The sequence below is a fragment of the Littorina saxatilis genome, linkage group LG17, assembly GCF_037325665.1.
Source record: "Littorina saxatilis isolate snail1 linkage group LG17, US_GU_Lsax_2.0, whole genome shotgun sequence".
Taxonomy (NCBI): domain Eukaryota; kingdom Metazoa; phylum Mollusca; class Gastropoda; order Littorinimorpha; family Littorinidae; genus Littorina; species Littorina saxatilis.
In genome coordinates, this window is record NC_090261.1 from 43,453,928 (window position 1) to 43,473,631 (window position 19,704).

Genomic DNA, 19,704 nt, shown 5'->3' on the forward strand with positions numbered 1-19,704 from the left:
AGGAATGTGTGCGTATGCATGTGTACTAACGCTTTCAAACACACATTCTTACACTTTTAAATATCACATGAACCAACAGAGTTTATTTTATTATAGTGTTATATTCAGTTTGAATTGTGCTTTTTCAGCGTACAATTTCCTGTCTAAACTACAAAAGCAGCAATTATACACAAATGTATAAAATAAAAATTATATGAAAATATCGGCAAAATATTCTGCCATGCCATAAGTTAATATTACGTTTCCATAAGTTAGCAGTTAATGTTAAAACCTGTAAACAAACTTGCAAGAATAATAAACACAAACATATTGATTTTTAGCGTTTTATTTTTTTCTAGAACCAAAAGCTAGTGAAACAGCTTTTATAAAATACTGTTTGATGAATCTCCATTAGTGTAGACGAATCAGCGTAAAGAAAACAAAAACCTGATGGTAATTTACACTCAGCATTGCTTTTGTCACAGACGGTAACATCTGGACAAGTACAATGCAAGACTTCATGAACTAACTTCCTGAAAGCCTTAGCAAAAACTATGGTACAAAAACAGAGACTGTTCTCTAAAAGGTAGTACAGTGGTACCTGTAATAGGAGGTTCCTCCAATGAGAGGACACCTGTCATTTCCACTTTGTGGTGTACACATTCGTTGCCTGCATATTGAAAAACATACCTTTTTTTCTTAACACTTAAACCATGAAATAGCACTGCAGGATTTGGTTTTACAAAAAGATGTATTGCGTACAAATAGAAGTACAGCATTTCAAGGGACGACTATACTAACCAGTCCACAAAAGCTTTGGTCGGCAGTGATTCATAATAAACAAAGTCACTCATTCCACTCTTGAATTCATGCTCAACCGACACAAGTTACTGAAATGATTGCACAAGGCATTTTTGCACACACAATCACACCCACCATACTCAATTTCAGGCACATTTTGTTCAGGCTTGTAATGATTGTCTCCTTTGGAAATCATCTCTCAGGTGCACGCCAATCACTCAATCAATATGTTGGTTTGTCAAAATGATGATCAAAATTCTCATAAAAGAAAAACTGCAGTCACCCAACTAGCCACACTTCATACTGACAAAGTCTACAACAGTCATGTCTGTTAAGCAAAGTACTCTAAACAAAGAAAAAGTTACAATATATGAATGTAGAACAATATATTCAAATTCAAAAATGGAAGTAATGGATGATGAGCAATGCAAAAAAGCTCACGATGCAGCATTTTGTTCTATCACAGAGTGAAACGGAACTAAATGACAACAGCAACAAGAAAATTTTACCCAACGAAATCATACAATGTAGTGTGAACTCCATTATCTTCTCAAACATGTACATTACAACAGTGGCACACAGGATTTTGTAGAATCAGTACAAAAACACTGGAATAATGGCGAACTGCAAATAAACTTGAAATGATGCTTCAACTGGATAATGAAAACCGAAGTTCCAATCCAAGCGTCTAACTCCTCAATTTATATAACCAAGAATTTTTCTCTTGATATATAAAAGAAACTGACTTGGAACAGCATACGCAGTTTAAAAAAAAAAGCTGTAACAAAACAAAATGAGTATAGAATTAAAAAAAGTTAATAAAAAAAAAAATTACATCTGGAAGGAATATTTCTGGTTACATTACTGTATTTTCTTCCGCAATGAAAAATTGCACCACGCAGAAGAACTAGTTTACTACTTGTTACGACATATATGAGACAAATATTCATGACATCTATAACACTGCTGCAATACATATGGCGTTACAAACATTTCTGAAAAAAAGAAAACAAATTTCATGATCTGCAATGTAGAACAGAAACAACTTCCCAATATCATGATGCCACAAACCACATCCAAGCTCTTTGGATCCTACAACTTAACATCTTTATAAAACCATGTACACGACACTAGAGCTTTGAAACGCAACAGCTCCCTGAGGTAATCTAATATTATAGCAAACCAAATTTGCTATCAACCCTTACAAAATAATATGTATTAATAGTACATGTATATAAGTACTGGTATCATCAAGAAACTTTCAAAACTAGGCATTTGTTTTCTGAAAAGGAAAAAATATTTTCTTTACGAAAATCATAACAGACAAATATTCAGCTTCTTGTGATTTTCTCGCAGCACAAAATTCCTTCTCAATTCTGCAAGCTAGTGATCAAGCTAAAGCCTTCTCCAGGTTGATTTTTTTCATTTTTGACTCAAAATAAGTTAATAAGAGCTGGTCTGAGCTAAGCGGAATCAAGAATCAAGGAAGAACACAATCCCGTCTTTCAACAATATCCCAAGCTTAGTTTTACTCTCACAGGGCAGGAGGAGGCGGAGCTTGTTCCCGCTCGGGCACAAACATTTCACGGATGTCGTCGGGAATCTGACTGACATACCAGTCATGGTTGGCCACGGTAGCTAGAACACCAGAGGCGTTGGGGAACTTGACGTTGGCGCCGTACGGAATAGGCTTGCCCAGCAGATCAGTCAGACGGCCACCCACGGCATGAAGGACGGCCTCAGGTGCGCAAGTATCCCACTTCTTGCAGCCCTTGCTGGCGAACACGTAGGCGTGCGCCTTGCCCTCAATCAGCAGCAACACCTATTGAGAAGTATGAGAAATTATTCAATGTCGACCCTACAGTGATTTGCAGCACTTGGTGAAAAATAGTGATAAACTTATCAGGCAATCCAAATCTTGCCGCAAAAGACAAAAAAAAACAAACAACTTACATGAAAAAAATTATACCCATGGAAAGCGCTCTGTGTGTTTACCGTGGCGGGGTTGCTGGTTGACCAAAACCAAAAAAAGACGCATTAGGCACATGCTCGGTCTCACTTCTGTTCCCGCCCTCAAGTTTACTTGTCAAAGCAGTAAATCATTGGGACAAAAGTGTTTTTGTTTACATGCACAATTTATCTTTTACCATTTTGGTCTTTAATTCAGTTTACATGGCCAAAATGCTTCATCTTGATGGGGCAATTCCTCCAGACCCCCACCAGGGACTCTACCCCTGGACCACACCCCCCACCGCTCCATTATTTACTTTTTCATTACAACTCATTCTTCCTGAATGGATTACCTGCAACTCGCACAAGACATGGTTGAAGTGCAGTGATAACATACCTTGTGCCCAGCTCCTCCCACTCTCACAACCTCTGTTGGCTGACACGATTCTACAGCTTCCGTCACCGCCCGGTTGGAATGTGATCTCGTTGTGGTGATGATGTTCAGTCCCTCTGGGGGAGTCTGACGCTCAAATCCAAATGCACCTGCAATGTACAGAAAACATAAATCAGAACCATACTGGAGGTCTTGATAAAAATATCCATGGGAAATTTGACGTGTTTTGGCAGGATGTGTGGTTGAAGAAAATAAAATGTCTGAACCAAGGAAGGTTAATTGACAATTGTCCCATGGTAATTGGTATTGGTGGCTCTGAACAGTTTTCATGTCACAGATCGACGCATAAAAATCTCTTGCTAACTACAGAGAGTGTGTGCCTATCTGTCCGATGGCATGACCCCTGACATGGACTCCACCCAATCAGTAATGACTTGCTCAACAGTTCCACTAACTGCACAGACTTCACAACAACAACAAAATAGAGTAAATGTAAAAGCAAGTAATCTGATCCTTTGCAAAAGGCTTTTTACTGTTTGGGAAGTTGTACAAAGGATAGTGTTCGTAACCAGCTAAAAATACAAAATAACAACCATGGACAGTTGTGTTCAGTCACAAACTCACAGCAATACGGTAACAGTACTTGTCCTTTTTGAGGTGACAAGGAAAGCGCATCAACAATAAAATATCAAAAGCAGGGATGCCGTGTTATTGCACAAGAAGTAGACGCGAAAGAAAGCTTACCTAGTCCAACCATTCCCCATATGCATCTGCCGAGTTTTGCGTCGGGGCCAGCTTTGTAGTTGTAGTAGGGTTGGTGGATGACTCCTCCTGTTGCGATGCCGTTAACGGACACTCCAATCAACACTGTCACATGATCCAGCAAGCCTGAAAATGCCAAGTCACAAAAACAGATACTCATGCCCTAGTCAAGTTGCTGCAGCAATTAGTTGCAAACATTTCTTGTTCTATGTGTAAAAGAGGAGCGCAACAATTAAAACTGTCACTTGACTCAAAGGCAATGAATATGAGAAACAAACCAAATAAGATGTACTGTTCATATGATGGGCTGAACGGAAATCGAAAATTTTATTGTAAATTTTCATTTAATAAATATACCTACCCGAATCACATGTAGCATTGACACAATCGGAGATGCTAGGTTCTGAAAAGGCTAACCGTCTAAGGGAAGCAACCCCAACCACAAAAAGTGTAAACGTAGCCATGGTAATGACCATACACCCGGGGAGTTACCTCCCATCGTGCATGCCATGTCACTACTGCTACTGAACACGTGGTTCATATCATTCGACCTAAAGAATAAATTCTCCAAATCAAAAGCGGGGTTGGCGGGAGGGAATATACTATGTGATTCGGGTAGGTATATTTATTAAATGAAAATTTACAATAAAATTTTCGATTAAATTACATATTCCTACTCCGAATCACATGTAGCAGATTACAACAACAAGGCGGTGGGAAAGAAAAATCTAACTCACTCAAAAAACCTTGCCAAAAACCTGGACCGCTGCCAAAGAATCAGGGCGGTCCCAGTGGGAAAGAAAATCTAACCCACTCAAAAGCCCTTGCCAGGGCTGGCCCACTGCCAACAGGCAGTGAGGGAACCAAGGAAAGTCCTGATTGACAGCCGAGAAGTATCTCAGGCAAAGCGAAAGAGACAACCTCAGAGATCCAGAAAGCTGTGCTCAGCACTTCTTCCAATCTCCTAGCCGTAAAAAACAGCAAAGGAATAGACCCAAGCCTTGGATTAATAACCCTGGCGAGCCAAGGGAAAGACAAGCTTCCCCCCCCCCCCTTTTATTGGAAGGAAATGCTAATGTCCTGAGAAGATCCGTGCGTAAGGTTGTCCCCTCAACTGAGAAGGACGAACCCCCGCGGTGACCTTAAGACAACCATGCCAAAGTCTGCAAACCTTGGGATGTAGTAAAGCCCAAAAGGCTTGTGAGAAAGAAGTCAGCTCAAAATAAGAGTGACCAATCCCCACGAAAGAGCGAGAGAGAGACATCCAAGCACTACGTACCAGAGTCCACCTCGAAGAGAAAACTCACAAATAGAAGGTCGCCAGTCATCCCCTACCAGTCCCTGCGAACGCAGGGAGAGAGGTAGCACCCGACAGCAGCCACTTACGACTGTGCGTAAGCTACCGGAAGTGAGGACCCACGGTGGTCAAAAACCGATGTGACTGGCAACCATAAACAAAATGGCTAAAAGCCAGAATGTTCCCAAAACAGTCTGCTTGAAGGTAATCGAGAGTGAATCAAAAACCGAAAGCAGAAAACCAAGACTGGTAAACGTAAACCGTGAAGCCAGCCAGCCATAAGACTCCCGAAACCAGAGTTCTCAGGGAAAAAACAGGCAGTTAACTTCCTAGCCAAATCAAGAGCCTACCTGAGTTTGGCCAGAAACCCAGAGCGCGTCTGTCCCTGTCTGAAGACAGAGTCCAACGCGGAGAAAAACGGACAACCGCCCTAGACAAAGTTGCCTTTTGTAGCCGGGCGACTGTAAGGAAACCCGACCCAACGGACGTCATCCGGACTCGCCTCATACTAAGATGAGGAAGAAGAGAGGAAAGGCCCAAGACTGAAGTCACAGGAACCGAACCTTAACTAAACCTCTGCCCGAAGGAGAAGAGTAGCCAAAACCTGAGAGAGAGGAGGAAAGCCACAAAGAACTACTCCTCAAACATCCATTGTCCAAGACAATGCCCCCTCAGGAAAACCTGAATGTTACTTCCGAGGCCAACTCAAGTGAACCTTAAGTTTGGACGAAACACCAGAACGCGTCTGATCACTAGAGAAAGACAGAGTCCGACTCGATGAAAGACAACAAGGACCAAAGTCCGAACGTTTGTGGCCAAACAGGGGTAACCTGAAGCCAGAGAACCCCACAAGCCACAAGAAACGGGAAGGCAACAACCACCATCGCCGCAACGTGGAATGGCTGTTGCCCGGCCAAGGCTGCCTATTGGCTGCCAGCTTAGCTTAACCAGAGGAATGAGCATGCTTCTGCTAAGCATGTTTCTGAGTATGCTAGCCCTACCTTCCTTCAACCTTTGTAAAGCAGTCAGAGACCTGGTGATCTCTACTCGACTGAATCTCTACTGCAGGCAAAGTTTAAGCGACTCTCTTTGACTGTTCAGGGAACTGAGAACGCGAAAGAAACGAGTCCCTCCGACACCCGCCGTACGAGCGTAGAGAAGGAAGGGCAGCCTCATCTGCTCCATGCTCACCCTAGCAAGGGCTGGCCAACAGAGTAGAGAAAGGAGGCAAGTTCCAAAGGCTGAATAAGCAAGAAGGAACAAAAGGTGAAGCCCGTGTAGCCGAAGCCAGCCAAGGCTGAGCATGTTCCGGAACTGAACCATAGTAGAAACAGCGGCAGAACCAAAACACTAGAGATACCACCTTCGGGAGGAGATGGCCTAGCCAAAACCTGCAAACCGTGGTACCTACAAAAGGTGACTAAGGAACCGGAAGTAGAAAAAACATCCTATCTTCACGGAACGGAAGTCCGACATCGACAACAAAGTCAACCAACAAGGAAGCCACCAATGTCGATGCACCCAAGGGAAATCCTGAGCCGAAGCTTGAGCTGCGACGGAAATCCAGAACGTGTTCGATTGCTGACTAAAGACTGAGAACCAGAATAGCTCAGCTACGAACGCAAACCGAAGTCACAGTTGCTGGTGGTAAACTGATGAATGAGATGACCGGAAACCGGAAAACCATCCAACCGGAAAAAGACCTGACTTATCCCCCTACTGACGGTCGTGAATAGGGGAAACGTCCAGGGCCACCCGAACTGACTAGGCAGTAAACGCAACACCCAACAGGTAAAGTGAAGACTGCCCCGGCTGAGGCTAAAAGCCTAAATGCCCGTAGGCCAGCCGCTGTTCCTCACCCACCGACCTCCGAAGGAGTGTCAGGAAGAGGAGAAGTGTATCCGAACAGAGCCGGAAATGCAGCAGACAAAACCGCAAAAAACGGAAGCGAAAGATGCATAGAGTAGACTGAGGCCGGAAGCCCGAACGCCCGTAGGCCAGTCCTCTGTCAACTCCAGTCAAAACCGCAACGTGTACTTGAAATGGAGGACTTATGCTTCCAGTAAAACCGGAAACACCACGCCGACAACGGCTGCCGCACTGGTGAAACACAAATGCCCACGACGGAACAAGAGTGAGACAGACCAGAAGAGGACTGGGGCCGGAACCCGAACGCCCGTAGGCCAGTCCTCGATCAACCCCAGACAAGCCACTACGTGCGCTTGTGATGGAGAACCTATGCTTCCAGACAGGAAGTGTAGGAGGCCGAAGCCCCGCCCGGGAAAACCTTCGACGTGACCTCTGCCGCAGCTTAGAGGACAGCGTTAAGCCTTTTTCCCAATAACCAGCACGTGTGGAATCGCTGACGACAGACTGAATGTCCGACACAACCGGCGAAAAAACCGAAGTCCACGTACTGGTGGAAGGCCGGTGAAACGGCATAACCGGAAAACCGGAAATCCGTCCCCCCCGACGTCGTCCTAACTCATGCCTCGACCAGGCTAAGAGAGAGAAGACGGCAAGTCTGCAGCCGCAGGCACCGGAACGGCAGTCGACGCGACAACCGAAGGTTGAAACGCTGACTACATCGGCCAGAGCTGAGACACCACCTGCCCGAAGGGCTGGCGTTGCTCCTCAGCTACCGACATCCGGGAGGAAGTGGAAGCGAAAGGAGCAGTAAATCCGGGTGGAGCCGGAAAGCACCAGACGAGACCGCGAAAAGCGGAAGCGCCGAATGCGAGGACGGAGGCCGGAAGCCCGAATGCCCTAAAAGGCAACGTCCGGTCAACCCCGGAAACGACCACAGCGGGTGCGTACGTCAGAGGACCTATGCTTCCAGCGAGTGCCGGAAGCGCAGCGCCAGAAACGGCTACCGCCATTGCTCCGCCACACAATGGTCTTCGAGGAAGCCAGGGTGTGACTGAACAGAGGACGAATGCCCGGGGGGCAACGTCCGGTCAACCCCGGAAACGACCACAGCGGGTGCGTACGTCAGAGGACCTATGCTTCCAGCGAGTGCCGGAAGCGCAGCGCCGGAAACGGCTACCGCCACTGCTCCGCCACACAATGGTCTTCGAGGAAACCAGGGTGCGACTGAACAGAGGACGAATGCCCGGGGGGCAACGTCCGGTCAACCCCGGAAACGACCACAGCGGGTGCGCACATCGGGGGACCTGGTCAACCCCGGAAACGACCACAGCGGGTGCGTACATCGGGGGACCTATGCTTCCGGCGAGTGCCGGAAGCGCAGCAGTCGGAAACGGCTAGACAACTCCGGAAACGACCCCAGCGGGTGCGTACGTCGGAGAAGTAGCCGGAACCAACTGCCGCCATTGCTCAGCCACACAATGGTCTTCAGTGAAGCCAGGGTGCGACTGAACAGGGGTTTGCGGGTCGTGAACCCGCCGAAAAGAGCTGTGTCCCAGCAGGGACTGTCCGACGGCCTCACGAGGGCCTGTGGACCAGCTCGACTTACTTGAATCGCCAACCACAGCGGTAGAAGACGAAGAAGCAAAACATCCGCCCTAGACAACGTCTCGGCCGGAAGCGTCAAAGAAGCCAACAAGGTGACGTCGCCCACAGACAGCGGGACCAACGGAAGACGCAGGCTTGGAACGCGAAAAATTCTTCACAAAGATAAAGCAGACACCTGCAACACCTGATCTGCTAACGGCAGAGAAGGCGAGGAGAAGAAACAGGACGTACAACAGTATATGACTGCCCCACAAAGTGTTTGTTCGAGGCAGAAAGAGTAACGAACAAAACATAACAAACATGTTAAATCCGAAACCACGACCAGTCCTACGGACTGGTAGATACCTGCTAAAGCCTAGCCAAGTAAACCACTGTCAGCAACGCTGATACACAAAATGGCGGCCAAGCGATAAGTTACTGGACAAAATTTAGAAGTCCAAAACGGACGAAAATTAAGCAATAACAAAAATTCCTGTCAAAGTAATGACGAAATATGAAATGGCTTACCAACTAACAAAGCAGAAGGCAAAAACGCAGGTAAAGTAAGGAGAACCTCACCATAACATAGGCCTAGCCACATAAATAAGCTGTCAGGAAAGCTGAGCAACCGAAAGTGGCGGCCACAAGATAAGTTACTGAAACGCATTTAGGAGTCCAAACGGACAAAAAGTCAGCAACTATAGATAAATTCCTGTCAAACCAAAGACAAGAAGGAACAAGCTTACCAACTAAACAAAGCAGCAAGCAAGTAAGAAGGTAAAATTACGTTTACCTCCAAAATACATCGGCCTAGCCACAAAAATCTGTCAACTCATGCTGACAACAAAAATGGCGGCCAACAGTAGTCACTGAAATATCACAGGTCCAAACACGGACGAAAATCAGCAACTACAACAAATTTCCTGTCAAAATAATGACCAAAATGGAAAGAGCTCACCAACTACGAAGCAGGAGGCAAGATAGACGGTAACGTGGCCGGTGGGTGTCAAAACAACACCAAACAGCGCAGCCACAGGGGAGCCCAAAAATCAACAACCTGCTCCCTCGAAAGCTGTAAGGTCGAATGATATGAACCACGTGTTCAGTAGCAGTAGTGACATGGCATGCACGATGGGAGGTAACTCCCCGGGTGTATGGTCATTACCATGGCTACGTTTACACTTTTTGTGGTTGGGGTTGCTTCCCTTAGACGGTTAGCCTTTTCAGAACCTAGCATCTCCGATTGTGTCAATGCTACATGTGATTCGGAGTAGGAATATGTAATTTAATGCAGAAACAATATATGGTATCACAGTTGAACAGCCAAACAAGATAGCTCAAAGGGTTTCTGAAAGCCCTCAATATTCTTGCAATCCGAAGTCATAATCCAAATTCTAACCGCTAAGCAGTCAGAAAGCAACAAAATGGCGTCGCTAACATTCAAAGTAAAATTGCTGAATCATTGTAAATTCCTTAAGTATTTCAATCAAATGTATGTACATGTATATACTTTTGCTGTGTACCTGCTGAATCCAAGAAACGTCATTAAAAGTTAATGCAGAATCAGAACGCAACCACAAGACATGCAAAGAAACTCTTGAGTCTCACTGTGCTCTCTTGGTATAATGATAAATAACTGGCATTTTTACCAAGCTGTGTAAGAAACACAAATGTGCTGCAACACAATGCCTAAAACAAATCTATCACAGCAAACGTTACTGCTTTGCTAAGGAACGATATTGTTGCTTCATCCCCTCTCTTCTTCCTACAAATCCTAATTTCTTTTCTTTGCACCATTTTTGTTATGAAATTGGAAATCCATTTTTTCCAGTCTTTCTTTCTCTCTTGCTGATACATGTAGTCACTTATTTGGTAAGAACAGCAGTAATACTAATAGTGTGATCTTCTCCCTTCCGGCACAAAGATACATTTGCAAACAGATACAAACAATGAACATGGTGTCGGTCATGGGAGAATGCAGAACCACACATCTAACAAAATAAAAATAAAATTGTCTACATGCTTTTGGGTTGCAAAAATTAAATTCCATGCACAAGCCTCACAAAAAAACCATAGATTTAACTGTTTTTGCAAAGAAAATATCTAAATTTCACATACTAGTGGGTGGGTACACTGCAACACCGGTGTTACCTGGTTTGTTTGTTGCCAATGCTGGCAATCCACCAGAGAAAGAAAGACAAAGAACAAAACATGATGTTCAAAGAAAAGAAAAAGAGAAAGGGGAAAAATAAAATAAACGGGAAGAGGTCTTGGGGTCAAGGTTTTCTCTGACAACTTACATGATCTACAGCTCAAGAAAATGTTTGCTGACCGCCAACACCAACAGATACACAAACTCTAATTTTGAAGCTAGGGTTATCACAGAACAAATTAACGTAACAAAGCGGCTTCCAAAGAAAGGACAGAAAATCATGGTACATGTATTTGATAACTTAACAATGTGCCTGAAGTTAATCTGTTACTGACATGATGACAGTGCTGACACATCACCACAGAAGTAAAGAAAATGGAAGCCTCACATACAAAAGTTATGCCATTTATATAAGGCCCTGTTACACTTATAGTGGTAAGAAGAATTCACAATACATGTATGTCAATATTACCTTGCGTATACTCTGCTGTTCCATCCACTGGATCAACCCATATAACGATCTGAAATATTCAGAAATCATGCAATAAATGTAATTCAGTAGTAATGACAAAAATAGTGGTACTAGTGGTGGTGATGGCAGTGGTATTAGAAGTACACATGTATGTAGTAGTATTTGTCAATGTTATCCAAACAGTAGTCATCATACTAGCAACAGAAACCTATCATTACTTCCCTTTTTTCAGTCTTCTTCTTCTTCGTTCGTGGGCTGAAACTCCCACGTACACTCGTGTTTTTTGCACGAGTGGAATTTTACGTGAATGACCGTTTTTTACCCCGCCATTTAGGCAGCCATACGCCGTTTTCGGAGGAAGCATGCTGGGTATTTTCGTGTTTCTATAACCCACCGAACTCTGACATGGATTACAGGATCTTTTTCGTGCGCACTTGGTCTTGTGCTTGTGTGTACCGTATTTGACGGATTACAAGACTCACCGTTTTATAAGCCGCACCCCCGACTTTTAACAAAAAAATTGGGACGAGCCACGTATAGGCCGCGTCACTATATTAGCCGCCGTTGAAAAAATATATAATCAGATCGTGTCAATCAATCAAAACAACCAGGCAAACGAAAGTACGGTATTTGGCGAAATCGGCTCCGAGAATAAACAAGTGAAACAAAGAAGAAAAGTGAAAAAGTTTGAAGAAAAATATCACACACACAATTTGTAACCAACACACACATGTCGTCCCGCCCGGAATAAGCTTTTTTGGGATGATTTACGACTTTTGCGCACATTTCGAGCAGACGAAAACACAACATGGCGGCTCTCGCTCCTCGAACTATCGCGAGACACAAAAAAACGAAATCTCGCGCGCGCGAGATCCTGATACATCCGGTGTTTCTCTGTACGCTATCTTGTCACGACGACTTGTTGACAAACGAAGATTCGCGAAAGAAAGAGAAAAGCGCCGAGTCTTGAGTAGAGAGCTAATAAAGTACCGGTAATCGCTAATCGAGCGAAATGAAAATCCGCGGCGACTTCCATTAGGTGAATGCTATTCAAGTTTAGGTAACGATTTAGCCGCATCTTTTTATAAGCCGCAATGCGATTTTTTTTGAAAAAAAGTCGCGGCTTGTAGTCCGTCAAATACGGTACACACGGGGGTGTTCGGACACGGAGGAGAGTCTGCACACAAAGTTGACTCTGAGACAATAAATCTCTCGCCGAACGTGGGGACGAACTCACGCTGACAGCGGCCAACTGGATACAAATCCAGCGCGCTACCGACTGAGCTACATCCCCGCCCCTTTTTTCAGTGAAACACTTCACAAACACAGTTATACAGATCTATTCAGTTAAAGTTCTCTGTGTAAGTCTTCATTCCAATAAGTACTGTCCTTCATGTCACGTTACTTTTCAATCCCTGAAGTCACCCCCCTTCCCTCAACCTCATTCTTTCTCCTAAATATGTTAACATGGACTGTTCAGCTGTTACCTCGTACTGCCCAAGGTAAATATAATGTGTTCCAAAGCCTCTTGGAATGATATGAATTTCTTTATCTTAATGTTAAGTCCATCTTAATACTTACATCTTCATCTTTGACATTGAGTAAGTTGGGAGGACAGGTCTGCTTCAAAACCTCAGGTGACTGCTCCGTTTCTATGAGGTCATCTGCAATACTTTCTGCCGGGTCTAAACTCTGAAAAGAAGAAAATGCTATGAAATATTTACATACATTTACATTTACGCCACTGACATACAAAACATATCCCTTTAGGCATTGAGACATGTAGATTTTCCCCATTCTTCCCATTCAATCTCACTTTCTTCTCTTTTATCATGAGACTTTCCTGTACTGTTATTGTCACTAATTTTTTTTTAAAAATCACTCAAGATATGTAGTTCAACTCAGCTGTGCTCTTGAGTCAGCTTGAAAGTAATACTGTAAGAGGCATCCATTTCTACAGCTGCATAGACAACCAAGTCATGGATGAAAGAAAGATCAGAAATATAACTAAGTAAGAGAAAGTTTTATTCATAAACTACAATTTGTCCAGGAATATCATGCTATACACTTTGAGAAAGAAAAGCAATCCCCCCCCCCCCCCCCCCCCCCCATCAAAATTATTTTTTTGTGAGTGAGACTCTCTTCCTTCTTTACATTCACATTTGGAATTGGGTGGTAATTATTTCCTTTATTCATGCCGGGGATTCAGCTTACCTCCTCTCCTTGGATCAATACTTTGGGGAATTGTCTGTGAAGGGACGCCACAATACATCTCTGTGCTTCCCGGTCTGCCTCTGTCTGGAAGTCGTTTTTGCCCTGAAAACAGACATGGGTTCAAATCTGAACATAGATGTTTTTTCTCCTTGATTCTTTCATTTCATATGTGTTGATCATCTTGAGTCTTTTTGTAAATATATATAGAAGAGTGTTAACCATGGAGTGGTGGAATAAAAGATAAGAATCTGAGCGTGTTGGGGGAAGGGACACGAGGGGGAAGAGGGGGGGGGGGGGGGAGGGGGGGGGGGGGGGGGGAGGAGGGGTGATAAGGAGAGAGTAAGTGTGTTTGTGTCTGTCAGTGTGTTTTGTTTGTCTTTTATACTTATAGAGTTTTTGTTTTCTCAACGTTTGTCCATCAAGTTCTTTGTTTGTTGCAGTAAACCTTACACTTCACGGAAAAGCAAGAATCTCTCCAGGCCAGAAGAGGATATGCATAATCACACCAGACGAGAAAAGGAAATGGGCAGAAATAGAGGGGTGGGATCAATGTCATTTCCAGCGCTGCCTGGGGCAAGAGTTTAGCTCAACTGCAAACAGCCTCCAGAAGCTATTGATTCTTACTTGCGTAGCATGATAACACCGGTAAAGGTAGTGAGCTGGACCAAACAGATTGTTTCTAAATTCTGATATTGTAACAAACTCACAAACTGGCCAAACACACCACAATTTTAATCTTTTATTTTGTTGTTGCAAAGACTGTTGGCTTCTCTCTCTCTTAGTTCTCCTTCTCTCTCACAGCGATGTACAGCTGAGTTACAAACCCAGTCGGATAGACAGATGCATACAGAGACTGAATGACAGACATATGTAACAATTAGCATTAAAACGCTAATATGCATCCTTACACACAGTACACATACATTGTACATCTCGTAACCAACAGATTCACATGCCACCTATTCATGACTAATATTGCTTTAAAGGCTATCAATTAACTACCTCAATCCTAAAAAGTAATTAAGCACAGGATGTCATCTTTTGCGCGTTATACATGTTACTAATAATACTGTTGTCTTTCGGATGAGACGAAAAACCGAGGTCCCTTCGTGTACACTACATTGGGGTGTGCACGTTAAAGATCCCACGATTGACAAAAGGGTCTTTCCTGGCAAAATTGTATAGGCATAGATAAAAATGTCCACCAAAATAGCAGTGTGACTTGGAATAATAGGCCGTGAAAAGTAGGATATGCGTCGAAATGGCTGCGATCTGCTGGCTGATGTGAATGCGTGATGTATTGTGTAAAAAAAAATTCCATCTCACACGGCATAAATAAATCCCTGCGCCTTGAATATGTGCGCGATATAAATTGCATAAAATAAAAAAAATAAAAATAAATCCCTGCGCTTAGAACTGTACCCACGGAATACGTGCGATATAAGCCTCATATTGATTGATTGATAATACATGTACATGAAAAATGTACCAGAGAAATCAGAAGATCGATCTACCTCACACACAGAGAGAGAAAAAAATAAAAAAATTACTGAGGCTCTTAAATTTACCTTCATCACAACTCCCAAATCTCCAGTCTTCATAATGCTCTGGATTATGCCTGCTGCTTTAATTGATACAGCATGTGATGCTGCCAGTATACGCATAATCAAAGGGGCTGCTTCTGATGCCATGATGGCACTTATGTCCTCACAAAATTCTTAAATTGTTCCTGATAGCATAAACTCACACACAGCTGCAAGCAAGGTGCACCTCGGACAGAATGATCAACTCTATGTCCACAGGTCATTAATGTCCATACACACTGCACATAACTTTTTAAGCCCTTTCTGAGCTAAAACATATACAGTAATAGGAAATATATAACATTAGTTTGCAGCAAGCAGCTAAAAGTTCATTTCAAAAAAGCTAATTCATAAAACACAGCTGTGACATCTCTCAATCATGAGTCAATGCACCGTGACCATAGGTAAAACATTTATGTACATAAACACTGTACATTAATTCCTATTTCAGGCTATATTCGAGATGCGACATTTACTTCATTAGAAAGGTATTTTGTAGAAGCCTGATTAAAAAGCTGTTAATTTAATGATAATATAGATACAAATGTATAGCTGTGGCATCCACTACTATCAGCACAAACACTCTGTACGGTTTACACCAACGAAATGATAGAAGTTTTCTGTCTCTCAGCACAGCCAGTGAAAATATCAACTGAACTGGCAAATAACAGCTATGTCTTGATGGCTAGGTCAGAACACTTATTGACCCCACAGCCACAGCAAGTTGTTAAATTCACAGTTTGAACTGTCCCTCCTTTACATGCTGTAGACAGGTATCAAGCTAAGTCACACAGCTTGAACTGTTCCTCCCTTTTAGGTTTGTGAAGGGGTATCCAATGATGGAACTTGATAACTTGACAGCAAGTGTAGGCAAAAGGGAGGTACATTTTCTGACCCTGACACATTTTTAGACACCAACTGCAACCACCGGCCGCACTTGAGCATTCAAAGTGCGTTCTACCTTCTGACCTTTAGCCTTCATTGTAGCTGTAGGCTCAGCCATCTACACTTTACACAGCTGAACGGAAGGAAAGTTAAACTGGTCCATAGCATCAGGAACAAATGTTCTTGAAAGTATTTAGGAAGGGAAAATTATATGACAGCAAGCGCGCAATCGCTACCTCGCTATACTAGCTTGTCAATTTTACTGCGTTTTTCATGTGAAAGTGTCACTGGTTTCCTTGCCGCGAGGAATCAATGAAGCTATAATTTATTATTTTGGTGAAAAGATGCAGCGCATTCAATTTCATTCTGTGAGTTCGACAGATTGACTAAATGTAGTAATTTTGTGTTTCGTGACTTGTTTTTAAAAGACTAAAATACCAGATTTTTGAGGGTCCTGAACGGGGATTTGAACTGCAGACATTCTGCAAAAGAAAGCCCTTCCACTTGCTGTATTTTCTTTGACCATACACTTTTTCACTTCAACTGTGTTCCAAAGCCAGAAGTGACCATAATGTTAAACTCAATAACAGTAACATAGTGTAAACATTATATCTATATATATATATATACGACTTGTGTCTGTCTGTGTGTGTGTCCGTGATGCCAAGCCAAAGTTCTCGGTGGATCTTTTTCAAATTTGGAGACCGTATTCAGCTACACCCCGGACACAACCTCATCGATGAGATATTTCAACACGTGCTCTCAGCGCGCAGCGCTGAACCGATTTTGGTTTTTCTCTGGATCCATTCCCAGTAACTCTTCCTTATCTTCTCCAGTGTTTTCAGCGTTTATCTCCCTTCCTTCGTGTGGCGTCAATCCATATTCCCGTTACTACGTTACTATTTTTAGAATGTCACTGCATTGTCCAGAACGCTTTCCTTGCACCCGTAAGTTGTTCTTACTGTAAAAGTGAAAAGGTCGAATCAATTTATAGCCACACGAAAAATACACTGTCATCTATCTGTATATATTTATAGATATAGATATACATATATATATACGGCTTCTCTGTGTGTGTGTGTGTTTGTGTGTGTGTGTGTGGGCAACACCTGTGGATTGTAGAGTTCTGTTTGTGATGTGGTCTGGCGGCTTTGGTGTGTCAGTATGTTCAGGCCTTCCTTCGAGAAGCCATAACATTTAATCTCAATCCCGTTTGAGTGGACTTCGCCTTCAAAGGTGATTGTGGTGTTTCGGCACTTGGTTACATTTGGCGTCGTCGACTGCGATGGGACTCGACATGAAATGTTCAGGCCACTGAATCATTTTCGTGCTGTTCCCATTCCACCTGGGAGGGACCTAAGCTTGGCGGGTCCATGGTGCGGAACTTTGGGGACAAAGTTCATTCAAAGGGGGTCGAGTGTGACAGGGAGACTACCGTCGCCCTTCACAGCAGACTCTGCACAGTTGTTCGCCTTAGAAGTTGCGGGCTTTCCTTGCATGTACCCGTAAGTTGTCCTCACTGTAAAAGTGCAAAGGTCGAATATTTATCGAAAAATCCACTGTCATCTATCTCTATATATTTATATACTAGAGGAATACCCGGCTTCGCCGGGGTGAACCGCGAGACAGAGACAGACAGCGTGGCGGTTCACCACAATCACCTTTGAAGGTGAAGTCCTGTCAAACGGGATTGAGAATTTTAGAGCTTATTTCTAAGCCCTATATTATCTGTTATGGCTTCTCAAATGCCAGAACATACAGACAGACAGACAAAAGCCGCCAGACCACATCACAAACAGAACTCTACAATCCACAGGTGTTGCCCACACACACACACAAACACACACACACACAGAGAAGCCGTATATATATATGTATATCTATATCTATAAATATATAGAGATAGATGACAGTGTATTTTTTGCGTGGCTATAAATTGATTCGACCTTTGCACTTTTACAGTGAGGACAACTTACGGGTGCAAGGAAAGCGTTCTGGACAGTGCAGTGACATTCTAAAAATAGTAACGTAGTAACGAGAATATGGATTGACGCCACACGAAGGAAGGGAGATAAACGCTGAAAACACTGGAGAAGATAAGGAAGAGTTACTGGGAATGGATCCAGAGAAAAACCAAAATCGGTTCAGCGCTGCGCGCTGAGAGCACGTGTTGAAATATCTCATCGATGAGGTTGTGTCCGGGGTCTCTCTGAATAAGCCCACCAAATTTGAAGCAGATCCATCGAGAACTTTGGCCGTGCATCGCGCACAGACACACAGACACTAGTCATATATAGATATAGATAGATATATACGGCTTCTGTGTCTGTGTGTGTGTGTGTGTTTGTGTGTATGTGGAGGCAACACCTGTGGATTGTAGAGTTCTGTTTGTGATGGGGTCTGGCGGCTTTCGTCTGTCTGTATGTTCTGGCATTTGAGAAGCCATAACAGATAATATAAGGCTTAAAATTCTCAATCCTGTTTGAGAGGACTTCGCCTTCAAAGGTGATTGTGGTGAACCGCCACGCTGTCTGTCTCTGTCTCGCGATTATTCCTCTAGTATATCAATATAACAGTAACACAAACACTGAAACAGCAAATCTTGTTGTAATTGATGCACTTTGTTAATAAAGGACTGTGTTTGTGCTGCAAGAAATTAACCACACATGTACATTGTTTGTTGGTTTGATTATCTGGGTGGGTTAAAGGCACAGTAAGCCTCCCGTAAACCATCACAGAGCTCCCCGAGCGTCTACGTACAGTACAACTACAAGCATACTTCCATTTGAACGCTCACCGAACGGGAACATCCTGGCTGCTTTCTGTCGAGCGTGAGAAATTTTCAAAGAATTTATTTTCGTGGACTTGTTCCTCTACAACAATGGCGCCTCGTTTTGGTGCTGGACGGCTGTTATGAATATTCAATACCGGAAATCACGCCCGGACAGTAAGCCTTCCGTAAACCATCACAGATACCGTCAGGCTTTTACACACAGTACAAACACCCTTACATTTGAACGCTCACCAAACGGGAACCAGTATTGGCGTTAACCAGTAATTACCGGTATTTTACCGGTTGAAATGAGAAAATACCGGAACAAAATTGGCTGCCGGTATGACCTACCGGTTGATTTTTAGAACTACCGGGTTTTTTGTGCTGGTAAAACAACAAAACCAGTACTCTGAGTTGGACTCTTACTGGTTCCAATGACCAGCCTACAGGTTTTTTTCTTGACTTTTTGCATCATAAAAGTTTGCGTACCGGTTTGAAAAATACTAGCGCCATCACTGGGGAACATCCTAGGTGCCCTACGTAAAGAGCGAGCAATTTTTAAAGAATTAATTTTGCAGATTGTCTCGAACACTTTTTGGACCCATCCTGAACTCAGGTCAAAAATGAGTTACTTCCCTTCGGGTCTCATTCTATCGATGTAAACTGGCAATAGCCGTGGATCGATGATTATCAGAATGTTTTTGGACTGTGGTGCGTTTTTGCGCTAGACCCAACGACATCTAAAGAAAGGACTAGCAGAGTCTGCCTCCTGACCCCGCTAGCGGGGGCGAGTGCCTTACTTGCAGAAAATCACTTTAACATTGACAAAGCAATCAAAATGGAGGTACTACTATTTTATGGACTTAGTGTGAAAGAAAATAATAATTTTGTGAGAAATTCTGTGCTTTTAATCAACATTTTATCTGTACTGCTAATTGAGTTACCTGTATATGTTGAAATCACTGAAAGAGCTCTAATATCTCTGCCAT

At 43.4% G+C, this 19,704-nt stretch overlaps 1 protein-coding gene across 4 annotated transcripts in view; it reads right to left on the reverse strand.

The window, feature by feature from the left end:
• Positions 1-70: 70 nt before the first annotated feature.
• LOC138953085 (3'(2'),5'-bisphosphate nucleotidase 1-like) overlaps positions 71-19,704 on the reverse strand; it is a 23,324-nt gene continuing 3,690 nt past the window's right edge. Inside the window, exons 1-8 of one of the 4 annotated variants that reach the window (XM_070324861.1) lie at positions 15,043-15,896; positions 13,475-13,576; positions 12,842-12,952; positions 11,261-11,309; positions 10,755-10,808; positions 3,869-4,012; positions 3,128-3,273; positions 71-2,602 (exon numbers count right to left, since the gene is read on the reverse strand). In XM_070324861.1, the coding sequence (XP_070180962.1) occupies positions 2,315-2,602; positions 3,128-3,273; positions 3,869-4,012; positions 10,755-10,808; positions 11,261-11,309; positions 12,842-12,952; positions 13,475-13,576; positions 15,043-15,165 (1,017 nt within the window). In that variant the 5' untranslated portion in view covers positions 15,166-15,896 and the 3' untranslated portion in view covers positions 71-2,314. Of the gene's footprint in view, positions 2,603-3,127; positions 3,274-3,868; positions 4,013-10,754; positions 10,809-11,260; positions 11,310-12,841; positions 12,953-13,474; positions 13,577-15,042; positions 15,897-19,704 lie in introns of those variants that run through there. The other 3 variants (XM_070324862.1, XM_070324860.1, XM_070324863.1) reach the window with 3 other exon arrangements.